We start from the raw sequence: 25018 nt of genomic DNA on the forward strand, positions 1-25018 counted from the left end.
TTATCTCTGTGACCTGGAACATGTTGCTTGTAGTTACCTCTTAAGTACACATAGAACAGAGGTGGAACTGTTTCAAACAGTGAAAGTCCCGAGGACAGTCTCTTTCCAAAGATAATAGATTACGTGCAGGAATTGTTTTAAAAGGATTGTATTTCTTGATGTGTCTGGTGATAGGAATATTTGCCATGTTCTGTAGGTATGGCCAGAACACACTTATCCAGTTTGAAGACTTTGGAAACCACAATGCTTTTCGTTTTTTAAGGAAGTACAGAGAGAAATATTGTACCTTCAATGACGATATTCAAGGTACACCCTTTATGTTCCTTAATGTATATATGGAAATTTTGCCTAAAGCTGTAATCTGCCACAGAAGTTTGGCTCACCTTAGATTTGTGCTGCTTTCACAGGGACAGCTTCAGTGGCTTTGGCAGGACTGCTGGCAGCACAGAAAGCCACGGGTAAACCACTTGCAGAGCAGAAAGTGCTGTTCCTTGGGGCAGGAGAGGTGAGTTCTCTTAAGGGCTCTAGAGCAACAAGAGATTTAACTGTCTATTTTCTGGTTCTGTAGGACTCATGGAGATTCACATTCTCTGAATTCCGTTGCAGGACATTTTATATGAGGTCAGCTGAAACACATTAACAGAAGGGACTACCTGCTGAAAGTTGACTATTTGAAAGGTGTTTAACATTTACAAGACTCAGGTGTTTCACTTTCTTACATGGACTTGAAAAAAGCATCAGTGACTTGTGTGTAGTTGAAGGGGAATGTACCATAAAATTATAATCAGTAAGAGAGAGGGAAAGAGCATCTTGTTGATTTTCTGTAGCATTGGAGAGATGTACATGGTGGTTTTCTTAGCAAGTTAAATCAGTGGCTGTTTGCAGCAAGTTTACTGGGGCAGCTGTGTCAGGACCAGCACCATGCTTCTCGGTATTTCAGTGAAATTGCTTCTGTGGTGCTGTAAAAATAACTTAATTAGCTGAAATCTTCTCCAACCAACCAGGGAAGGTCGTGATTGCAGTAACTGGCCAATGTTGTGTTGTTGCCCTGCTCTGCGCTTTCCTCTACCTTATTTCTCCTGCCAGGTTTAGCAGCATGTGCAGTGAGCCAAGAGAAGGGATGCGGAGGTAAGCACTGCCAGCACCTACTTTGTGCCCTCTGTCAGCAAGCCCTTTGTCACAGGCAGCAGGAGCAAAGACAGGATTGGAAAGCAGCTGGGCGCAAAACATTGTGCTATGGTTTCTTGACAGGAGGGCTTGCAGCACTAAATTATTGTTACTGTCTGGTTGGGCTGCTTTACAGTGGCTGCTGAACTGGTACAGACATGGGGGCACAACACCCAGAAATGCTGCCTCTCTCTTGCACTTGAAAACATGACACTGTTGATGCCAGTAGTCTGCCCCCATCTAGGGAAACATTGCTTGTGTTTCAGAACTGGCTTATTAAATGAGTTTTGTGGAGATCTTGCACTGGGTGGTGGTTGTGATCTGTGATGAGAAACCTTTTTTGTGAATTTTTAAAAATCCAAGTCCTTTTATCCTTAAGGCTGCACTGGGAATTGCAAACCTCATTGTTATGGCTATGATGGAAAGTGGTGTTTCTGCTGAGGAAGCCTATAGGAGAATATGGATGTTTGACAAATATGGTTTACTGGTTCAGGTAAGGGTGCACCAAGCCTTGAAATACCACAGTACAGATGGCCAGATGCTTTCTGTGTCTTCTGCACAAAAATAATCAACCTTTTATCTACAGGGCCGAGAACAAAAGGTTGATGCTAATCAAGAACCATTTACGCATCAGGTTCCAGAGCAGATACCAAAGACATTTGTGGAGGCAGTGAATGTACTTCGGCCTTCAGCTATCATTGGTAAGTAAGGCTATTTTTGATCCTGTATCTCCATCGTTCAGTTATTTGCTGCATTTGATTCACTGATGTGGCTCCAGGGAGGTTGGTGACAGTGATCTGCATTTCTGCTGGTGTAACATGAACATGCGAGTTCAGTTTTCTGCTTGAAAATACACTGAGCTGCAGGTTAGCTCACAATGCATCCTTCATTCAGCTGTGGTGCTCCTTCTGCATCTTGTGTCCATACTAACTGCTTCCTCTCATCCTTGTCCAGCTCGTATTAGACTTCCGTAGAAGACTGAGCATGTTTTCAGGGACTGCATGGCCATAATGAACTGAAATTGTAATGAAAGGGACTATGAGTCAGGAAGGCAAAAACACAACCTTTTTTTTCCCCAGACACATCCCCTACATCAGCAGTAAGGTGACAACAGTCACAAACACGGTGTTTTCTCTTTTGCAGGAGTTTTCTAACTGAGTAATTATATTTTTCTGACCTTCCCTCCCCCAATAGCTGGCCAGAATGTGCCAGCAGCATGGGTTGAAGGAGCTTATTTCATGCCACAGGTCACCTCTACCTGTTATGTTACTGACATATGTAGGTATTGATTTATAACCATGGCTGTCTGCAGAGGTCAGGTGGGATTACAGGTATTTCCTAATACAACTCTGCAGTTTCCTTTGCACGTAATTTATCTGGAAAATTGCAGTTTTTTAGCTGAGTAGCTTCCCTAAAGTCTATAGCCAGTGTATGTGTACACTGTTTTTATGTGTTTGCACCTATGTGTTTGGGTGTGGTGAGAAATACCAGCATGAAGGGAATGTGCATTGCACAGTTAACACCCAGCTAGGATGAATCATCTGTGAAGAATCTGCAGCTCCCACAGGGCGGTGATAAGTGTTCTCTGCACATGTTAATACAAAAAAATTATGTAAAATAGGCTTTTGGAACACATTAATTAGATGTTCCTGTGAAAATGAGAATTTTAAGCAGCCAGAAACAGAGCAGTGCCTGGTTTCCTTCTCCTGCTGCTAGAAAAGCCTGCCATGCTTTGCTCTGAGTGGGAGATTTCAGGGTTGGTAAGAACTTAATCTACAGTCGCTGTCACCTGCCCTGAGGCAGACAAGTATTGATTCTATTTTTATGTGTTTCCATTTATTCCAGGAGTTGCAGGAGCTGGGCGGCTCTTCTCTCAGGATGTGATCAAAGCAATGGCCTCTATCAATGAGCGACCCATAATATTTGCACTAAGTAACCCCACAGTGAAATCTGAATGCACAGCAGAGGAAGCATATACACTAACAGAGGTATGTAACGTTCACAAATGTTGATCTTTTGGCAACATTAGTGATGAAATTTTTTACTGACTGAGAATACAAGAACTCAATTTATTTTTTTATTATTTGGAGTTACTGACATAATAATTCAGATCTTTCCTGTCTTCTGGCAAAAAGTAAATGGAGGTGATGTGAAAAGAAGTCTTGATTTTTAAATAATAAAATTTTGCTTAAAAGATTAAAATAGCCCAAATCTTTGTTATTACTTTTAAAAAGAATGACCAGTAGGTGCTGTTTCATAGTTTTACTCAATTAACGGTTTCCCACCATGCTTTTAAATTATTTTGTGTTCTAAAGATGGGGCTTGGAGCAACCTGGTCTAGTGGAGGGCATCCCTGCCTATGGCGTGGGATGGGACTGGATGAGTTTTAGGGTTCCTTCCAACCCACACCAGTCTGTGATTGTATGATCTTAAGTTAATACTGTAATAGAGACTAAGGGATGTTGTGATGGTTGAATAAAATCCTTAAAGCAGGTCATGTCCTTGCATCAGTTCAGGAATTCTGCTTTGTACTCGGTTATTTCCTAGTGTCTGCAAGTCAGAACTCGTATCATTAGCTATGACCCATTAAGACTTTGCTTCCTGTGCAGGAGTCAGTGGTAGCCTTCTGTCCTCGTGAACCCCCTCACAAAGTCTTTGTCTCATACACTGGCACCACCAAACGCTGAAATGAGTGAACCAAGAACAGATATATAACATCTCATTTTGCACCATTACCTCCAAGCCCTTACACTCCAGGGTGTTTGTGGGGGTTGGAGGTTGGGGGTTTGGGTGTTTTTCAGTAACACTATCACCCATCACCTCTGTATCTCTGTCTGTATCTATCCTTCTGCACTATCTATTATATGAAACTGTCTCTGAAGAGAGCTTGAGGGCAGAGGTGGGGGCAAGGGAGCATCAGGCAGATAGAGCACTCTCTCTGACACTGTGAACTGGGTGGTAATGCCTTTCCCCTACATGGTAGCTCCAGCTCACTGTGATCTCTCCTTGTCCACAAGGCCTGCCTGCAGGCTTCAGGGGTGGGACTCATGAAAAGACTGCTTTTTTAACCTTTTTTTTTTCTTAATACAGTCCCAAACCAAGTGACTCATACATGAAAATGAATGGGTGGAGATCTTTCCTTGTTTCTTGCTACAGAACTATGAACTCCTTCCTTCCACTTTTAGTGTGGTTCATTTTACAGCATCACAACCTCAGGGAAGGGTATAATACCATTATGTCCAGTTGGCACCCGGGTTTTCTTTGTTACTGGGCCTGTCAGCTTGGAGGGAGCTCTTATTAAGAGAGATTTGCAGGTCCAAAGTGAGTCCTTGCCAGGAATAATAGCCTCTGGGCAAAAGCTTTTAATAATAAATGAAAACGGTTTTAAATGAAGATGGTTTAATATGTCTCAGATACTTTGCATTAGTCAGAATAGTGACTTGGGCAGTGTTTCAGTATGCAAAATTAAATTCCAATATCTTGGATAAAAATTAAACAAGCAATTACACAGCAAAGCCTTTAGTTGGCCTAAATAAATGTGAAACCCACTAGCATCTCTGATGGCTGAAGGAGGCCAGCAGCACTATAAGAGGGAGAATCAGCCTAATTTTTACTTCCACTTTTTATGGAGTATCAACAGAGCAATAGATGTTTTAAGGGAAGAGGCTCACTTGTTCCCCGTGGCTGTGTATTGAGTCCCACAAGTCAGACCTCGGGACAGTTGTTATCAGATGCAGAAGCAAGATTAGACTGTACTGGTAGGATTCAGGTGTGGTAACAGGTCTTCACTGAAGTAGCTGTGTGAGCAGTGCTATTTGAAGAGTTTGTGCCAAATGGAGAGGGGAACTTTGGTTTTCTCCTGTATTGAATCTATATGTCCTTTTATTCATTATTTTCCATAAGCTATTATTTATAGACATAGATTATTTGGATGATTAAATAGTCCTGGTCAGTAAATTAATGGGTTTAATTTTGTTCCATACATTTTGTAATGTTTCTGGATCTTTCTCCACATCTGATGTTTATTTTCATAATGCTTTTTAGTTCTCTGAAATGTACTCAGTTTACCCCTCGTTTGCCCTTAGAGTGTAAAGTTTTAACTAACAAAGGTTGTCAAGCAGTTAGGAATCAGAGCTATCAGCCCCATATGTCTTCTGGCCTCTGGAATAGCCTAATCCTGGTGTGAAATCTTAGGTAGGAGCTCAGTACGGAAGGTATCATCACTATTCCTTATTCTTTTTCCACTAGGTGGCACCTGTAACAGCCCGACGATGCTTTAGTGCGCTTTGCCACTGGGCATTGTGTGGGCTTTTGTTGTGTTTTAATATTCATTGTCCTTTGGTCCTGTCTCAAATTCATCCATACCTTTTGCTGCCTACACAAAAAGGCTATTGTCATGGGCATGCCCTAACATTCAAACATAGCTCCTGAGACCTTAGCCTCTTTGGTGGTTTGTTTTCAAACCTTGTGGGCCTGGAGAACATTAAGCATTTTAAAGTAATGCTATTAAATCTGTTACTCAAAAGAAAGTAGATATTTTTTTCTTACAGGGAGTTTATTGCCTGAGGAAAGGGTCATTTATCTGGAGGGTGTATTTCACACTCCAGCCTCTGGATTTGCTTTAATGTTTCATGCTGACTAAAATCCTTTCCAAAGGAAAGCAAACTGCATTATTCACCCCTCTCAGAGCTCTCAGCAAGTATGATACAGCACTCCCCCTTTCACCCTCCCACCCATCACTAAACAAGTGCCCTTTTGTTACTGTACTTTTACTCAATCTCCTTTTGGAAGTGGCCATTTTCAGCTGTCTTTATGCAGTCCCTGTGTTTGCGGGTCCCAGTCTTCGTTGTGGTTATAATAATGATTATCGCACAAATACTTTGTCTGTGAGCAGTTCCTGTAAACATTGCTGTCTTAAAGAACTATGAATGATAAAACAAATAGATTGCTCCAGTTCCTTGGAAAGCAGCACAATTCAATGTGTGTGCTTGCCTCTCACTTTCCAGATGTTTGCTGCAATGTTTCTGCAGAAACATGCAGAAGCTGACTGATTCTTGTATCTCTTCCAGGCCCTACTGGAAAGAGTGGGTTTGGTGGCTGTCATCTAGAAACAGAGTCAGCAAGGGATTTAAGTGTATCCTTGAATCCAGTTGCATTCAGAAGGGCCATTTGCCATTTTGCTGCATGGTCAAGTACCTTCCTGTCTCAGACCTAAATCTGGGAGCTGCAGGACTCTGTCCCTGCATTTCTTAATGACTCCATACTCCTGGTTCTTTAAAAAGTTGCCTGACCGTGATCATTCCTCTGTTTAACAGGGCCGTTGCTTGTTTGCCAGTGGGAGTCCCTTTGAGCTGGTGACTCTGAAAGATGGAAGAAGCTTCAAACCAGGCCAAGGAAACAATGCTTACATTTTCCCAGGTAATAAATAAAATTGTTAAAAACCTACTTAAAAATCATTTAATCTAGGCTATTACCACCTCTTCCTGGGTTCCCTTGCTACACTGGGCACAGTTAGTGAAGCAGCATGAGGCATTACCAGCATTTAAATGCTTTAATTGCTTTAAAGCTGAGAATTTAATCAGCGGAATCAATGAAAGAGAATCAGTTAAGGACAGATGTTAGGCCTGTTTAGCTACGCATGCAAACATGCACACGGTGAGCTCACCCAACTGATTGTTTCTAAGAAAACAGAAGGATGTTATTAAAGGCTTTGAAAGCTGCTGCATTATGGGTTCTGCTTATTTGTGGGGGAGGCAGGGGGAGGACAAAACAGTTGTTGATATGCTCCCCTTGAAGTTAACCTCTGCACAAGTGAGAGTACAAAAGAAGCACTGGGGATATTTCTCTCCCTGTCATTCCTGAGCTGCTAATCTGTAGCTCTTTGCTAAAAGCCACCTATTAGGGTAAGCGACTAGCACACATGCTGAGAGTGTAGAAAGCTTTGGGAAGATTAATAAAACCCCTAACATTCTAGATTACTGTCAGCTCTCAGCAGCAGGCTGCTGTTTTAAAGTGATGTGTCCTAATTGGCAATAATTTCATTGTAGGTGTGGCTCTTGCTGTGATCCTCAGCAGCGTTCGACATATTAGCGATAAGGTTTTCCTAGAAGCTGCTAAGGTAAGTGTGGGAACAGAGTAGGCTGGGGCTTCTGACGTGATGGTGGATGGCACGATGGGCAATTTCTCCAGTCTTGATGAAACTCTCAGGTTTCCTGTTGGATTTCTGCGTGGTTTATCCCTCCCCAATGGGAAAAAACAGATTTTGATCAGACAAAATTGTGAAAAGTATCACCTTCCACTGCAATTTTGATTTTTGCTCATCCAGAAACTAAACACTCAAATAGGAAATCTGTCCATGTGTATGTTGCCTCCCCACCTTGTATGTCTGGCAACAGGCCTGAGTTGATCTTTGAGAATTTTAAGATTTTTGACTGTGTTTTTCTAGTGCTTTGGGAGCACTTTAGTAGTAAGAACACTGGAACTTGTTCTCTCAGGTGTTTTAGCGTGTTATTGATCCAATTTGGGAAGCAGTAAATAGAATCCCAGCCTGGTTTGTATTGGAAGGGACCTTAAAGCTCCTCCCCCTCCAACCCCTGCCACAGGCAGGGACCCCTTCCACTGGAGCAGCTTGCTCCAAGCCCGTGTCCAACCTGGCCTTGACCACTGCCAGGGATGGGGCAACCACAGCTTCTCTGGGCACCCTGTGCCAGCGCCTCAGCACCCTCACAGGGAAGAGCTTCTGCCTAAGAGCTCAGCTCAGTCTCCCCTCGGGCAGGTTCAAGCCATTCCCCTTGGCCTGTCCCTACAGGCCCTTGTCCCAAGCCCCTCTCCAGCTTTCCTGCAGCCTCTTTAGGCACTGGAGCTGCTCTAAGGACTTGTTTGTTTTTCTAACCCAGGCGTTGTCGGAACAGTTGACTGATGAAGAACTTGCACAGGGAAGACTCTATCCTCCACTGTCTAATATCAGGGAAGTTTCTATTTATATTGCTGTCAAGGTGAGTATGAAGCATAAAAGTGGACTGTACTAAAAGTGTTTTATGTGTCCATTAAGCTGCTGAATTGCACACTATGACTCTCGAACACTAGGTGCTGGGGCGCAAAGTACCCAGTTCTTTATGCCTTTAATAAGAGATGCTTTAAAATGTCTAAATTTGTTGGATGCTTCAGTATGGCAATGATGGTGAGCCAAAGTTATGCTCCTTTGATTTCTGAAATTAAGTTTTCAGATCCCTTTGGTGTTTGTCTTTATCCAGTTTGTGAGTTCTAAGCATATTGCAGTAGAAGCGCTGGATGCTATGCGAATGTAATAAAAGGCACAAACCACATGGTGATTTAACTTTCCAGGTTATGGAATTTTTGTACGCAAACAACATGGCTTTCCATTACCCTGAACCTGCAGACAAGAACAGTTACATTCGATCAAAGGTTTGGTCCTACGAATACGAATCCTTCATGCCAGATGTGTATGACTGGCCTGAATCTAAGGTTCACTGATGCATCAGAAGATCACACTCCTTAGGCAGTATCTTCTTCTCTGCAGGGATCCCCTTTTCGATCTGATTTAAATCACGATCTTTGAGTCCTGTAATTTATTTTCACTCATTTTGTTGTCTTTTTTTTTTCTTACCCCCTTCTACCCTGTTTTTCACTTGACATGGATTTCTCCCCACTCTCCCAAGTACCTCATAAACTGTATGGATGATGACATCTGTCACAGGAATGAGAGAGCTCTCCAGAATTAATTTAATGACACTGTATTTCTAGCTTAAAGCCAGCACCACAGTAAAAATTCCATTAATGATGTTTTAGAAACATGTGCTTGATGATGAATTATAGCTCTCTCATCACTGCCGATTTCCAGAATGATTTATTTCTGCTTTAAATAATCAGTCTTATAATTGTCCTCTTATTGTCACACTGCATTATCTGTGACATCACCAGAGAGCATTTGTCAAACAAAAAAAGTAGCTTAAAACAAAATTAACAGTCTAATTTTTTCAAGGCTAGGTTGGACAGAGCATTGGGCAGTGTGGTCTAGGGTGATGGCAGGGGGTTGGAACGTAGTGATCTTAAGGTCCTTTCCAACCCAGACCTGTCTGTGATTTTATAATGGGGTTTCTGGTTTGTCTGATGTTTAAAGTTTGCCATATCCAGTCCTGCTTGTGGCGTTGGCTCCTCTATTTCTTTAAGTGTGCTCTGAGGACCAGCACGGTTTGCAGATGTGGACTCTGCAGCAATGTTTGTGTTTCATGTTTTCATCATTGTGTGAAATGTATGAATCAGGAAAAATGTGAAACAGTTAACATTATCCTTGGAAAGCCCGAAAATAATACTAATCGCTTAGCATATTTTAAAAACAAAGCTATACTGTTGCATAGTAGATTTTATCATGTAAAGGGCAGGATCTGAGATAACTAACCAAAATATTTTAGAGATTTTCCAAGGAGAGTTCCTGCAGCAGACTCCAAGGTGATGTACCGAAGGATTTTTGTTTCAGTTGTTAACTTTTCAAGGTTCTGTTTCTTCTAAGTTTAATTGTTCTTTCCCTTGCATACCCATTTCTCACAAAGACTTGTGTGTGAAGCTTTCATGACATTGCAGACTCAAAAACTCCTAAGTGGACTCAGCTGCCACGTCGAACAAATGTCCCACAGGCAGCTGAAGAAGCTGGAACAGAAAATGTTACAGGCAGCTATTGACACACACATACACACAAGTCTGAATGCTTCCTGTGGTCTTCACTCTGGTATATTTGGTTCAGTTTGAATACTGGACTCGAAAGATCTCATGCTTCGAAGCACCAAGTTGGTCACTTCATCTTCCTCACTCCATTTACAGGTTTAATTTGTCAGGGTTTTTTTTGTGTGAACACAAAATGCAAGTTGAATTTTTCCTTGCAATAAGTAGTACTGCACGTTTGCTAAAGATACCACAACGTGCGTTCCTTTCTGGTTGTTTATACCAGGTCGAAGTGCCCTTCATCACTTCATATTAGCAGGCACAGACACACACTGGTACTTATGATCTGTGACTTCTCCTAATCTAATCTCTGTAACTAGAACAGTGGTATCTTAGGAACAAAAATGAGGTTAATGTGCTGTTCCATTGTTTGCTGCATCAAGGCATTAAAAAAAAAAGCAAGCCAAAACTGAATAATTAGACATAACAAAGCGATAGTGGCAAACTTGAAGCCAGTGTAGTACAGATGAAATAAAGCTTGCTCAGGATTTACTCATGGCAAGCACGTCTGTCATAGCTTCATTTAGATTGGAAAATGCAGTCTCCACAGAGTAGGCCTGAAAAAGAACAGGAAAAATAATCTCTGTTACCCCCTTAGACATGGGCTCTGTCACTTACTGCTTAGTCTTTGAATTTAAAATTATCTCCATGTATTAAATAGAAAGAGTAAACTTTGGGAAGGCTTTACCAAAGTGAGGAATGAAGACTGATTACATAAACAGAAAACAGTGATGTGGAGAAATGACTGTGTATTCAAACTGTGGTAAAGTGCTGTCTGGTGGGGCTTGAAATGCTGCATTGCCAACTTGGGCGACATACGTGGTTTGCAACTTGTATATTTAAGCATATACACAAAAAAGACCAACACACACATGAGATGTTTTTACAGAGGATGCTTTTTTCCCCATCTATTTTTGCTGTGCCTGGTTTTTATTGTATTTAAATCTGTGATCTTACTGAAAAATTATTTATTTAGTGTACAAATTATTTTTGCCTCCTGAAAATTCAGCTCTAGCTGAAGCCTGTTGTAGTGCCAGTGGAGTTCTGCATCATTAGATTCAAGTACATTGGGAATGCACACTTCCCCACATCTGCCCACATACTGATCAGGCAAGATGAGTAACAAAAATGTCCCATGCACTGATTTTGTGTCCTGGCTGGGAACGATCACAGAGTAAGGGCAGTCAGTCCATAAATATAACTCTTTGTCTTACAAAATAAAGATCTGCATCCATCTCTTCAGTCTGATCATTTTTTTGAGGCAAGAAGTGCAGTCACAGCCCATGACCAGTGGGCACTGGTAGTACCTATGAAAACCTGCTGCTTGCAAAAATAGCAATGCCTGTGTCCAGCAGGAGTCTTTGTTTTGGGCGAGAGTGAATTCGGTTCCCAGGGGGAGCTCCTGCACTTGAAACTGGCAGTGGCTGCTATCAAGCTGAGGGAAGATGCCTGTTTTGAGCAGTGCAGTCCTTTCCCTTCCTGGCACAGGCTCCCTGCTGTCTTCAAGCAGATGCCAAGAGGGGTCGTTCAGAACTGGCTGTCAGTGGGATCTTCCCAAGTACAAATGTTTCTGCATAAATTTTCTGGAAATACCACTGCACAGGTGAGGCAAAAACAGTCCTTAGCTGGCTCTGAGGCTCCAGTTACTACCTAGCCCTGTCCTGATTGCATGTTTTGGAGCTCTAGAGTAGACTGTCCCTCTTTAACCTGTCCGAGTTACTGCAGCTAACTGGTACCAGTTAGACCTCATCTGTGCATCCGCACTTGTGGACATAGTTTAATCAGGCTCTTGCAACAAAGACATAGTGGAATTTTACCTATAATGTACTGCTGTTTTCCCTTAGCAGCAAGTAACACATCAGCTCACAAATGCTTAAGTGCATTTCACTCTCGCTGTCATCTTTTACAGGTTATTTTTTCTTTATATGAAATACATAGATACATTTCTTTTTCAGTTTTGAGTATTCTTCAGATCCAGTTAATCTTTCAATTAATTACAACTGCTACTCTTGCCGTTTAGTAAGGAATCACAGTAGCATTTTCATATATTACTTAACCTGATTTTTCTGTTTTATGGCTTATTCAAAAGCATTTACTGATCTTTATCTACACAGAAAACTCTTACGCAGTATGCAAAGGGAAAATCTTGTCACCAGGATGCATTTTCTAATGTTACATACTGTAAGTTAAAAAAATATATTGCCTAAATGATGACTAGTGTGCTAGCTCCTCACACAGGGACTTTCCCCTCCAAGTGGTACAGAAGTCTGTATTTCCCATCTCTTCTGTGAGGATCCTGCTCTGGATGTGCAGAACACTTTCAGAGGATCAGAAACTCCCACTGAGGTCAGTAGCTTGGTCTTTTCCAAGACTTGCTTCCTTAAAATCAACAGGAGCAGGACTGAGCCTCATGGCAGCAATGTATAGAAGCATCTAGAGAAGGAGAAGAAAGGTAGTTAAGGGAGTGCAGCCTATTTTGATAAAATATCCATGTTCTTGTTCAAAGATACGATTTTTGTGTTCCCAAAGCCTATGCCCACAACTGGCATATAGAGGAAGACTGTTAAAATGCAGTGTCTGATAGATTTTAAACCCCAAATGTGACTGTTGCATAAATTCTCAGTTATGTTTGTGAATAGTGATGTTTCATGATGTTGTGATTGTTTTCCAAGCTTAAAACAAAGCCACACTGTACCTGCAGATTGGTGTTTAACCGGTTTCCTGTGGTATGTGTGTGTGTTCTCTGTACTGTTGTTTCCAGCACGCTATTTTGTGGGAGAAGGTAAAGTAACTCTTTGTCACACTCCTCTGGTAGTAACTGCAAAGATAAGTGATACTCCTTTTAGTTTTTCACTAGCAGCCCTATTTGGTGACTTCTCCTGTAGGAGAATGGGGATTACTGATGTATAACTACAACTGTGAATCTTAGTTCAGCTGACTCTGGGCCTAACTAAATCCAAGTTGTCATCTTCCATTTGCTCCGGGTCGTCTGGCTTCAAAGGTGCAGGTTTGAGCACCTCTGTCATTCAAATAAAGTTATCTGTGAGCCTCTCGGATCGGACTACAAGTTTGGATTCCCATTCTGTCTCAGCCATAAATGCTATTCCCGAATTTAAGAAAACCACTGTTGTTTTTGAACTCTTTTTAAGGGCATGCATACTGCTATTGTGGTCTGTAACAGCCGTATGTAACAGGCGGGGACTGGTGTTACATTGAATACTGGAGCAAGGAGAAAATCTAGAGCAGAGCTTGAACTGTACCCAAATGGCTGATGAATTTGGGAAACGTAATTCAGTTACCATTGTTGAAGGAACATCTAATTCTGTATGGATCTACACTGACCTACTTACCTGCTTCCAAAAAAAATCATTACCATGGTATCGGGAAGCCTGCAGATGTTCCGGGGGAACAGCAAGGAAAATCCAGCTTCAGACCTCTGCTTCCTAACACTGCTTCCCAAACCGCAGCACTCCATGATGATGCAGCTTACTAGTGCCTGCTCCGGGGGAAAATGTTCATGGGGATTAATCTGGAACCTGCTGGCACAGTGGACCATGGCTCATGTAAAAAGCTGCCTTGCATCAGACATTTTGTGTGCAGTGCAGAAACCTGTGGTTTGCGTTTGTATTCCCTGCACACAATGTTGGCGCTGGATTGCACTTAACTCTCCAACTGTCTTTGACTCACCCGTCCGTTAAGTAGCTCCTTCCTAATGGAAATAAAAATACTGTTAGGAATACACAGACATAGTAAGATGGCCAGTTTGTCAATAAATGTCAAAATAATCCACATTTATTTTTACTTTGAGCATATCTACCTTACAAAAATAAATGTAAGTCTACTGGAGTGCTTATGAGAACAGTTCTAGCTTCATCTGTCCAGTCTTGGCTTTACCTGGGAGGGTCATTGCTCAGCTGAAACTAAAATTGTATTTAAATGTAAACAGGTTGGGGATTTTTCTTCCTTTATAATGTTGTAACTCTATTGAAATGTGTGTTCTGGTCTTCTATTTTCTTAGTAAAATGCATTCCCTTTGCTTATATTTGATATTATTTATTCTGTGAAAATAACACTTGATCTATATGGAATTGGTACACAATTACTGATGGTCCGTTTTATCCCCCCCCTCCCTCCCCCCCCTTTTGTCCCTTGCAAATGATCATAGAATCCCAGACTGTTTTGGGTTGGAAGGGATCTTAAAGCTCATCCAGTTCCAACCATGGGCACCTTCCACTAGACCAGGTTATTCCAAGCCACATCCAGCCTGGCCTGATCAGCCAACAAAACAGGTAGTTAGGCTGAAATTAAGCAATTCCAGTTTTTATTTCAAAATGGCTTTTTTGAACATTTGGTTGTTTTACCGCACTGTCAAAGAAACCCTTTGTAAGCAGGCTTAAAGAACTGTTTCAGTTGGAAAAGACTTGTAGTATTACTGAGTCCAGCCATTCACCAATTGCTGCCAAGGCCACTACTGAAACCTAGCAAGCATAGTGTTGTTACCATCCAGGTCATTTGGAAAAGTCATCCGTGAAAGTGCACAGGTGTTGGAGCGATCTCATCACAGTATCCGCACCACATCCTAAACCTTTGGTACCCATCTTCAAAATGGGTTTGTCTTCCTTGTGCTTCACCTTCTTTCCCTTACACAGGGGTAACCTCAAGTGTTATACAGAGCCCAACATACCCTCACTGCACAAAACATCACCTCCAATCGCATCCTCTTTTGGGCACTGGTGCCAAGGCACTGGCACAGGGTGTCCAGAGAAGCTGTGGCTGCCCTGATATTGATCCGCAGGTAGTATTGATACACAACTTGTTAAGAGTTGTAAAGTAGGTATGCTTTATTCAGCACTGAGGCGCATGGGGATTGCTCCTCCAAAAGCATGCACGCCCCCCCTTTGCCACTCAGTTCATTTATATTCCATATAATGATTACCTAAACATGAGATTGCTTCACACCTAATACATATGCAAAACCTATTCCCGTCTAGTATTACAATTAGTTTTCTGGCATTTGTCCCATTGGTGCACCTGTGCAGTGCCTCCTGGTGGTGGTCGTTAGGGGGTCGTGAGGATGAAGGCCTGTAGTTCCTCTTCATCACCGCAAGTAACCTCTTGCCTTCATGCAGACTCAGTGGGGTTTCGGCTCCTGTCCATACCTCAGGTTTGGTACAAGCCAGTTTTATGTATCTTAAAGTAGAAACTTGTCAAGTTTGTAGATTTTGTTACTCTGGCTATCTTTTGTTCCTTTTCTGTCTAAAGATACTATTTGAACAAGAATGTCTTAAATATTAAGCTATGAATCTTATCTACTACAACTCTGCCTAGCAGCTGTAACTCCTACAATTCTGCTTCACCACTCTAGCAACTTTGACTCCTGTGGTTCTGCTTCACCAAGCACAGCGACTGCTTAAGCAAGCAGGCACAATGTTAACCCTTTATTTCCTGGTATCAGCCTCATCCCTGGCAGTGTTCAAAGCCAGGTTGGACACAGGGGCTTGGAGCAAGCTGCTCTAGTGGAAGGTGTCCCTGCTCCTGGCAGAGGTTGGAACTGGATGAGCTTTAAGGCCCCTTCCAACCCAAACCAGTCTGTGGTTCAGTGAATCATGGAATACATCAAGTATGCTTCTAGGTAGCTTTTGCACAGAAGGGTTTAGAGACATTCACGCCAGGTGTGCACTGACTGGGTAGCATCACGCATATTGGTATCGCTTTCATTCACACTTCAGTTTAGAACCAGCTATCTTCGATTACTGTTAAAGGTTACCTGACACACCATCCCCACCCTGCGGGGCTGTACCCGGGCTGCCACAGGCCGCGGCCGGGACCTGCCGCAGCGCCCCGCCCGGGCCGCAGAGCCGCCTGGGAGAGCGCGGGGGGGCCGGGCCGGGCCGGGCCGCGCTGCGGAGCTGGGTAGGCCCCGCGGAACCGGGCTCCGAGCGGCGGTTTCGGGATCCGTCGTACCCAGCCGCCTGCCCCGGGACGTTCCCGCGGACGGAGCGGCGGGGCGAGGCCCGGAGCGGCGCGGGGGTTCCTGAGGAGCGGAGCTCGGGAGGCTGCTGAGGAGATGTGGCTGCTTTTGCACCGGGGAGAGGGAGAGGGAGAGAGACGTTCATCTGTGGGGTTGGGGGTGACGGGAATCATCCGTTATCTTGTGCTGCGCCATGGGAAGACCGCCCCTGCAGTCTTGACCCCGCTCTGGGGCAGCAGCACAAGAGGGACGTGGAGCTGCTGGAGCGAGGCCAGAGGAGGCCATGGAGATGCTGCGAAGGCTGGAGCAGCTCTGCTCTGGAGCCAGGCTGAGAGAGCTGGGCTGGGGCAGCCTGGAGAAGAGAAGGCTCCTGAAGGGGAGACCTTAGAGCAGCTCCAGTGCCTAAAGGGGCTGCAGGAAACCTGGAGAGGGGCTTGGGACAAGGCCCTGTAGGGACAGGCCAAGGGGAATGGCTTGAACCTGCCCGAGGGGAGACTGAGCTGAGCTCTTAGGCAGAAGCTCTTCCCTGTGAGGGTGCTGAGGCGCTGGCACAGGGTGCCCAGAGAAACTGTGGCTGCCCCATCCCTGGCAGTGTTCAAGGCCAGGTTGGACACAGGGGCTTGGAGCAAGCTGCTCCAGTGGAAGGGGTCCCTGCCTGTGGCAGGGGTTGGAGGGGGAGGAGCTTTAAGGTCCCTTCCAACCCAAACCAGTCTGGGATTGTGTGATTCTAACACAGCTTTCCGAAGGTTGTGCTGCTCATACAGACCAGCCGGGCTCCTCATCCGGATGCTACAGTGGGTACATCCAGCACTGCACAGCTGATTGTGTCGATCCTTCAGCCGCAGTAGGTGTCCTGTGGGCTGTTACACAGCCTCATGTCTATGTAAGCCGTGGTAATTTGGTTTGGTTTTCCACCTAACACTGAGACATCAAACAAGCTTTCAGAGGTGCCTTTGCAAAGGCAAAGTAAATCGGGTCACTGCTGCCTCATGTGGTCTATGAATTTCTCTTGAGGGGAGCAGATCTCTCACCTCTGCATTGTTGGGCTGCCCACTTCTGACATCCAATAACAGCATTCAAGTGTTGGCAGTGGCTGTGCTGCCAGTCATTCCGAAACGGCTTTTAGAGGAAAGCACATGCGAGAAGACTCAAAGTGTAAAGAAGAAGGACAAAGTAGTAGTGTCTTTAAAGATTTGAGCGTTTCCAACTGGATCGGGCTGTGTGTTTGGGTGACAAACAGTGTCCTTATGTTTAGGCTGTTTGCAACCTTCCACTGCCATAAAGAGGAATTTCTGCTTGTAAATACTGTGTTGTCTGAAAGTCATACCCTGTTCCAGGGGAGGGGAATTTGGTCCTCACACTAAAGTAGGGAGGATGCCTTCATTTAAACCCAAAATGTTCGTTTCTTTCCCAGCATAAATACAAATGTTCAGCAGCCCAGGATCTCTGTTCCGGGTATACAGACGCACTGAGGATGTCAATGGATATAACTTTCCTCGGCACTGGCTCGGCATATCCCTCTCCAACCAGAGGAGCATCGGCACTGGTGCTTCGCAGGGAAGGAGAGTGCTGGCTGTTTGACTGCGGGGAAGGAACTCAAACACAGTTCATGAAGAGCCATCTCAGAGCAGGTTTGTGCTGTGCAAGCTGTTGCGATGAGGGAAGGGGGCAGTTTCAGGAGCTCTACACAAAACACTCTATTCTTGTGGCATTTTAATACGTACTGAACATGCATGACCCACTGCCTATGGATGGCAGCTGCTGAACCTACTGTGCAGTAAATCCCTGATTGCCCTTTGGTAAAGAATTCTGTTTTGAGAACCAAACTCTCCGTAATTAATGTATCAGGCTTTGTACTTCGAAATATGGGCCGGGGACCAGCTTTAAACCAGCGCCGTTTGTTACCTGTCTGAAGGCAGCTCTAGACAATACCTGCTGTGAGTCTTCCTCTCAGTAATTATTGTGCTTTTGATTTCAGGAAAAGTTCTGTGAATTCATGGTAACTTTTCCATTTTGGCAAATTAAGTAGAAACCAGACTTAAGCCTTCAGTCGCTGTGATTCTCACCCTGAAGTGGCAAGAGCAGACTTCTGACTCCCAAGTTGTAAAGATGGAATTACCCATTATGAACAGAAAACCATCCTTCTGCTCGTTTGAAATCTGAAGCTATCAGGGGATTTAGTGGCCAAATGGATAGATTAATTTTTTGCTAGGGTTACTGATATTTACTTAATTGTTCCTCAATCAAAACAAAGATTCTGTTCTTCCTACTGCTGAGTCCTAACAGATGGTGGAGAAAATGCCTCACTGTGTTGATGTGGAACCTCAGCTGAGGCAGCCTGGTTAAAGTACAAGTGTCTGTAATGAGGGAAGATTCTGGGCTTTTGTAATCAATCAAGAGGAGGGCTTAGACACAGAAACAAAGCCAAATCTTTTAAGTGCAGGTTTTCATCTGTTCCAAAGAAACAAGTCAGGATCTGTGGGGTTCTTGCCTTTCAAAAGCATTGAAATCAAACCTGGATGCTTTTTGGTTTTAATTTACGTTCATTTCATGTGATAAATTCAAAAGTAGGAACAACGCAGATTCCACATTACATTTCTCATTAGCCTACAGATTCCATGCAATATATAGAGGAAGCATGACCACTTTCCGGCACTTCTTCACTTTTTAATATAGCAGATGTCACCAGTCAGCTCTCTTGCATGCTTATAGCACGTTTTGCTTAGAAGGAACTAAAACTTCTGTCCTTGCAGTCTTTGGCAAATCAAGCCAAAATAAACCTAGTGTGGTAACTTATCACTGCCATGGAAAAGAAAAACTGTGGTTTGGAATTTATTTCTGGTTTTATATTAATTTCCCTCCTCCCTTACATTTCCTACTTCTTGCCCCAAAGTGATTATTTCTGAGATGCTGTGCTCATTAATTTTCCTGGGTTTTGTTTTCTTCTGCTTTTTCTTTCCCTGTTGTTCTGATCAACAGGCAGAATTACCAAGATCTTCATTACTCATCTTCACGGTGACCACTTTTTTGGACTTCCCGGCCTGCTGTGTACAATTAGCCTCCAAAGCAGCCCTGATGCAGACAAACCACCTCTGGATATTTATGGACCATTAGGGCTGCGAGACTTCATCTGGAGAAGCATGGAGCTCTCCCACTCCCAACTTCTCTTTCCCTACACTGTTCATGAACTGGTGCCTACACGGGACCAGTGCCCTGCAGAAGAATTCAAAGAGTTCTCTTCCATGGGCAGTGATGAGATACCTCCTGAGAGAGCACAAGGGAGAATACTCCATCTGGATCCAGTAGAAGACTCTTACTTGCTGCTTGAGGATGAGCAGCTAGTTCTGAAAGCATTTCGCTTATTTCACCGCATTCCTTCCTTTGGCTTTGTGGTGGAAGAGAAGCCCCGGACCGGTAAACTCAATGTACAGAAACTGAAAGACCTTGGTAATTACTTTGACTTGTTTTCCATCTTTTTTAAGTGTTTTAAATGCCTAAATTATGTGTTTAAGCTGAGTAGCAGCTCTGATTTTCAGCAAATGGAACAAAATTGTGTTCACAGGCAGCTGAAATCTTTGTGACCAACCTTTCTAGGGGTCTAGCAAATTAGAGCTGCTGTATGTCTTCATAACCACTTTAATTCAATTTTCCATTTTCTATGAAAGGCATTTAAATGCTTCATGTTGGTGTGCAACAGTAGTGCCATTTAATCTTGTCATACTGAGAAGGGCAAACAAGTTCAGATGTTCGAGTTTTAAAAGCACAATGTGGGTTTCAGGGAAATGTATGGCTGGTGTATCTGCATAGGTCTGTTGGCTTTAGTACGGATAATATAGCTTTCCTTCAAACACACTTCTGTTAATGTTATAAGCCCTGTATTTGCATGAAGTATATGAAGTGTCAATTGCAATTTATATTTCTACTTACATTGAGGTTGTACGTTTTCGGTGAGATAGCTATATATAGAAAGGTATGTAATATATAGAGGTATATAATATGTAGAGGGTATTTCTTCTTGTTTTCTCGTTTTTAAACCTGACACTTGTTATAATACTTATGGACTCTTTTGCCTTTATTCACCAGGAGTTCAACCAGGTCCTTTATACGGGAAGCTGAAGAATGGGAGTACAGTTGTGCTAGAAAATGGACTAATGATTTCTCCTTCTGATGTCTTAGAAGACCCTATTCCTGGAAGAAAAATTTGCATTCTGGGGGATTGTTCAGGGGTGGTTGGAGATGCAGCCACAAAGCTTTGCTGTGGAGCAGATGTACTGATACACGAAGCCACGTTGGACGATACCCAAGAGCAAAAGGCCAGAGAACATGGACATAGCACTCCGAAAATGGCTTCAGAGTTTGCGAAATGGTGTAAAGTTAAGAAACTGGTGTTGACTCACTTCAGTCAGCGGTACAAACCGGCTGCGCAGAGAGGTGAGGGGGATGCAGACATCACCGAACTGAAGAGACAGGCAGAGTCAGTGTTAGATGGCCAAGAAGTAACACTAGCAGAGGACTTCATGACAATAGAAATTCCAGTGAGGAAGTTAAAATGATAGTAAGCTCAGTGTGAAGACATAAAGTAGGATGGTGTTGGGTAACAGTAGGGTTCTGATATCCAACTCTGGCACACAGAACACTTGCAAACTGGAGACAGTACCAGGTACAGTCATATTGCTTTCTTAAAGGAAGAAAAAAGGATACTCGGATGTCTTGAACTTGGAATAAATTCATAATAGATGGTTTCAGACATCCCAGAAACTGAACGTGTGTGCTGGTCTGTCCTTCTCTTCGTTGGACCACAGATTCTTACAGCAGAGCACTGGATCATTTGGCTTGATACAATAGGAAGGTCTGCGTTCTGCACCAGGATTGAAGATACCTTATCTGTTACAAGCTTTTGAGTAGCATCTATTTCAAACTTGTCTGTAGTATTCTGTAACTGTAACCCTGTTTCTGTGTAAGAGGACTATCACACTGGAACTAATAAAGTATAACTTTGCCAAATGGTTGTAACTTGGGTGTTGCTACTGCTTAAGTCGAGGACCTCTTCTAACTCTCCTTTGCATATGAAGTTTCCTCATAAATAAATGTAGTTTAGGCTTCCCTGAATCACTCTTAACAGTTTGGTTCATTTAAAGCTCTGAGGCATGAGCCTTAAGTTTGCACACCTATTCCCTGCATCAGTGAAGTTTTAGAAGACTCTGGAAGTCTTTAGCAGATGAGAAGTAGCCTCTCCTAAAATGTTCCTCCAGGTGCATTTTCTAAGACAAATTATCCTGATTAAAAGCATATTTGTGTTTGTAGAAATACCCCTACAGCAGGAATTTCACCTATGTGTCACTCAGTCTGTTTCTGCAATAACTTTATCAGTCAAGGGACATACAGACCAACTTTATCTTCTTTTCTTCCTACCTTGAAACCAACTAGAAGTGTCCAAATTTTTAGCTTACTTTTCTGGCTGAAAGTGAAACTGAGTTGTCTTGAACCCTAAAGCTGTTTTCCCCAGCATAGATTTCCTGAAGGCTGAAAGACTTCAGAGTTTTCTAATAAACACTGAAAACTCTGGCAGATGTAAGTGCAGCTGCTGTGTTTGTGCTTTACGTTGTGTACTTGATGGCAATACAGATAGAAAACAAATCCCTTTTAATATATAGTTTTCCTTCCTGCGTTTAATGAAGAATAACACTTCTGCTTTTAAAGATCCTTCCCCTGTAGATACAGAGCACTGTGCACTATGTGCGCTGCAGTAACCCTCACCCAGGCCAAACTGTGGAGGTGAGGAAGTCAAATCCTGCAGCTTGCTTTTGGATAACTTCAAGTTTTCACTAAGAGTGTTCTTGGCTGTAATGAAGCAACAGTCTTCAAAGGAAAAGTGTGATTTCCTACTGTTTAACTAAATAGATGCAATTGAATTCGACATCCCTACCCTGCAAAACTGTCTTACCTGCAGTTATGGTAACTCTGAACTGAATTACACAAACATTAATATTTTCTGCTTCAAATTTAGAAGGTGTCTGAGATTTCTTAAAGTATTGGGAAGAGTGCAGACTTGAAAAATATGAATTCTGGAGCAGAAACTCACTGATCTCTCTTAAAAATGGTACAAAGCAGGCAGAATCTGCAGATCATGCACTGGAACGAGCGTTTTTTTCACCCCATAAATTGTTTTTCTTTTGTAAGATAAAAATGAATACCAGCTCCAGAGACCTTGATATTCATGCTGCTCTATGTGTTCAAAAGCTGAGCAGACTCCCGCTACCCTATGGTTCTTACAGTGAAAGAATAACTTTTATTTGTGTCCTGACCTGCTCTGCAACATTTGCTTCCACACTGGAACAACCAAAAATTCCTATTTCTAAGACATTCATGGTTGTGATACGAAGTTTAGGGAATGACTTAAAGGCTTTGTGGGTACTACCTGCATGTGACAAAATCAAAGGGTGGAAATAAAGCCAGGGTACAGCCCAAAAGCCTATGGAACCTCTGTGCACGCACCACTGCAGCTCACCTCCCTGCAGTGCTGGATACTGCTGCTCCAGAGCTGGGTTATCCATCCCGGCAGTAAATGCAGTTTTGCATTCATGTGGTTAGTTAATTGCTGTGAATGCAGGAGTATCTTCAGTTCCCATTCAAATGACAGAGGGTGTGGGTAGATGGGTGAGGTGAAGCCACAGTGAAGGCTCCTGGTGTGGAGGAAGCCTCACTTCTCTGTGCCCTGCAGTCCTGCATGGTCCAGTTCAGTGTGTTGGTCAGTGCTTGCCTGGATAAAAACACACAGTTTCTCAACAGCCTGCAGGAAAACAGCCTCTGGGCTCATTTTCTGCTCGATCACTGAGTCAGTGAGCTGTCTTGCTGCATGATTTGAACAAAGGAGGGTACAGAAGTGCTGGGCCAGAACTGCTTGGGAGCCCCAGTTTTAACATAGTGAGCTGATAAATCATGTCGGTCCTACCACACCCTAAATATGCTAAATAGCTACATCCTAAATATGTTTTAGGATCTAAATTCTAATTCAGAATGGGTCAATTTGCATAAAGAACAGAAGGGAGGAAAGTATATCCAATTAAAGCAGCAGGCTAGGTCTTTAAGTGTTAGATGGAGGAACTTTGTTGCACAGAATTGATCTGTTAGTGTAATTTTTAGGTGCTGTGAGGGTGCTGAGGGCTGGCACAGGGTGCCCAGAGAAGCTGTGGCTGCCCCATCCCTGGCAGTGCTCAAGGTCAGGTTGGACACAGGGGCTTGGAGCAAGCTGCTCCAGTGGAAGGTGTTCCTGCCCGTGGCAGGGGTTGGAGCTGGAGGGGCTTGAAGGTCCCTTCCAACCCAAACCAGTTTGGGATTGTGTTTTTATGGTTCTATGACTTTTGGAAATGTTTTCTTTTTTTGGTATGTTGGTGAATGAGGGTGTATCTAGTCCTGGAGTTATGTGAAATTCCTTTATTTCCACTTTAATATATTTTAGTATTTGTAATCCAGTTACAGTTGTCTCCTGCTTAGCAGATCCATGTGTCTTTGCTTACCATGTTCCACTCCTCTCTCGAAGTCTGGATACTGAACTTCTTCATAAATCTGACTGCTAGTGAGACTTGAATTAATGGGAACATGTACACCAGTCAGGACTGACAAATTTAGACCATAAATTGTCTCTTTTTGCAGATGAGTTTATCTTTCCATTAACGAGTTGTTAATTACTGAAGAACAGAATTCCTTTACATTAAAATAGATCTGCCAGAGAACATTTCCTTTGACAGCAAATAAAGGATTCTGGTCTGGTCCTGTGAGGGCTCAGAGGGTATTTTAACAGGTTCTGGGGCTGTAAATGAAGAAAATTTTTTTGTTGTTGTTGTTTGTTGTTGTTTTTAGCTTTGACTATCTGATTTTAAACAGTCTGTAAATGAAGAAATTTTGTTGTTGTTGTTGTTGTTTGTTGTTGTTTTTAGCTTTGACTATCTGATTTTAAACAGTCTAAATGAAGAAATTTTGTTGTTGTTGTTGTTGTTTGTTGTTGTTTTTAGCTTTGAATATCTGATTTTAAACATTCTTCTGCTTTCCTGGTTGAGTTCTGCTAATTTTGGTTCCTTTTTTTTCTAGCTCATACCAGCAGAGGGACTTGGTAAACTGCAAAAGAAGCATTTTATGTTACGGGAAAGAGGAGGAGAGAGGAAAGAGTTTTGTAACAGCAGAGATGTTCCTGCTTTCTACATGCAGCTGCTAACGGAATGGGTGAGCACCAACCAAAGGAGCAAGGGCAAATCTTCCTTCTCCTGAGGTCTTCATGAGCTTGCAGGAAAGGCTGAGAAATGAGCACAGGAGTGGTGGGCTGCTCCGAGTGTGGGCAGGGTGGAGAGCTCAGGATCAAGTCTGGGCTCTAAATCCCACTGGAAAAGGGATCCTTGATGCCAGAGGTGGCTCAACCTTTGGTATCCACCAGTGGGACACTTCATCTGGCAATGCAGGAGAAATGTGATCTTCATTTGGGAGCATTTTTATTATGTTTTAAAGACTTTGAATAGAATTTGCTGTTAGCAAATCATGTTAATTTATAAGGAAAAGGATATTAATTATTTACCTTGGATGGTTTCATTCTAGAAATCTAACTTCTGGCAGGGTGATAGGACGGATCCAGGTCTCAGTGAAATTGGTGGTTTGGCTCGTAGTCACTGGAACAACTTAATGCTTTTTTATTAATGATAAAAGCATATTGATTGGGATCTTGAGGTAGAAGAAGTTGCAGAAATTTGATCAAAGCAGTGTTCTGAGGAGGGGATGGGTGGATCCTAAACCACAACACACTGAATTGATTCTGCTAATACTAGCATTTGATATTTGAAACGTGTTTGAATTCAAAGGTGTTCAGGTGGTTGGAAAAGTACCTTTTTGTTGGACGTGGTGTCTCTACAGCCTTTCAGCATCACTATAATGGCCTACAAAGGTCCCTTGCATGACTTAGCTATTGCTGGAGCTGTTTGGCTTTGGATAAACATGAGGCAGCTGCTCAGTATCTTCTCTGATAAAGCAGATTTCCACTCTTTTTCAGCTCCAGGTCAGTTCTTTCCTCATGCTGGAGCTGGCTGTCGTGGGATTCACCTTGTGTCTCCAGCAGCCTTCATGCACAAAGGCTTGTGGCAACGAGCCTGGAATGGC

General features: G+C 43.0%; 2 protein-coding genes across 4 annotated transcripts; both read left to right on the top strand.

Moving 5' to 3' along the window:
* Nucleotides 1-25: 25 nt before the first annotated feature.
* Nucleotides 26-13946, top strand: LOC133213313 (NAD-dependent malic enzyme, mitochondrial-like). Of its 3 annotated transcripts, none has more exons than XM_061355473.1 (9): nucleotides 27-306; nucleotides 408-505; nucleotides 1547-1660; nucleotides 1754-1868; nucleotides 3013-3155; nucleotides 6483-6585; nucleotides 7215-7285; nucleotides 8064-8162; nucleotides 11168-13946. In XM_061355473.1, exons 1-9 carry the CDS (start codon nucleotides 159-161, stop codon nucleotides 11240-11242), a joined length of 966 nt encoding a protein of 321 aa, XP_061211457.1. In that variant the 5' UTR covers nucleotides 27-158; the 3' UTR covers nucleotides 11243-13946. The 3 variants fall into 3 exon arrangements, with proteins under 3 accessions (XP_061211466.1, XP_061211457.1, XP_061211450.1); XM_061355466.1 differs by having other exon boundaries at nucleotides 29-306; nucleotides 8512-13946; XM_061355482.1 differs by lacking the exons at nucleotides 6483-6585; nucleotides 7215-7285 and having other exon boundaries at nucleotides 26-306; nucleotides 8512-13946.
* A 3165-nt stretch (nucleotides 13947-17111) lies between these two features.
* ELAC1 (elaC ribonuclease Z 1) lies at nucleotides 17112-20881 on the top strand. The gene is made up of 3 exons (XM_061355494.1): nucleotides 17112-17508; nucleotides 18857-19324; nucleotides 19961-20881. The coding sequence occupies exons 1-3, from the start codon at nucleotides 17352-17354 to the stop codon at nucleotides 20428-20430; spliced, it is 1095 nt and encodes a 364-aa protein (XP_061211478.1). The 5' UTR covers nucleotides 17112-17351; the 3' UTR covers nucleotides 20431-20881.
* The last annotated feature ends 4137 nt before the right edge of the window (nucleotides 20882-25018 follow it).

This window comes from Neopsephotus bourkii, unplaced genomic scaffold, assembly GCF_033783945.1.
Source record: "Neopsephotus bourkii isolate Nb327-2 ecotype Australia unplaced genomic scaffold, CSIRO-AGI_Nbou_v1 NB_94, whole genome shotgun sequence".
Taxonomy (NCBI): domain Eukaryota; kingdom Metazoa; phylum Chordata; class Aves; order Psittaciformes; family Psittacidae; genus Neopsephotus; species Neopsephotus bourkii.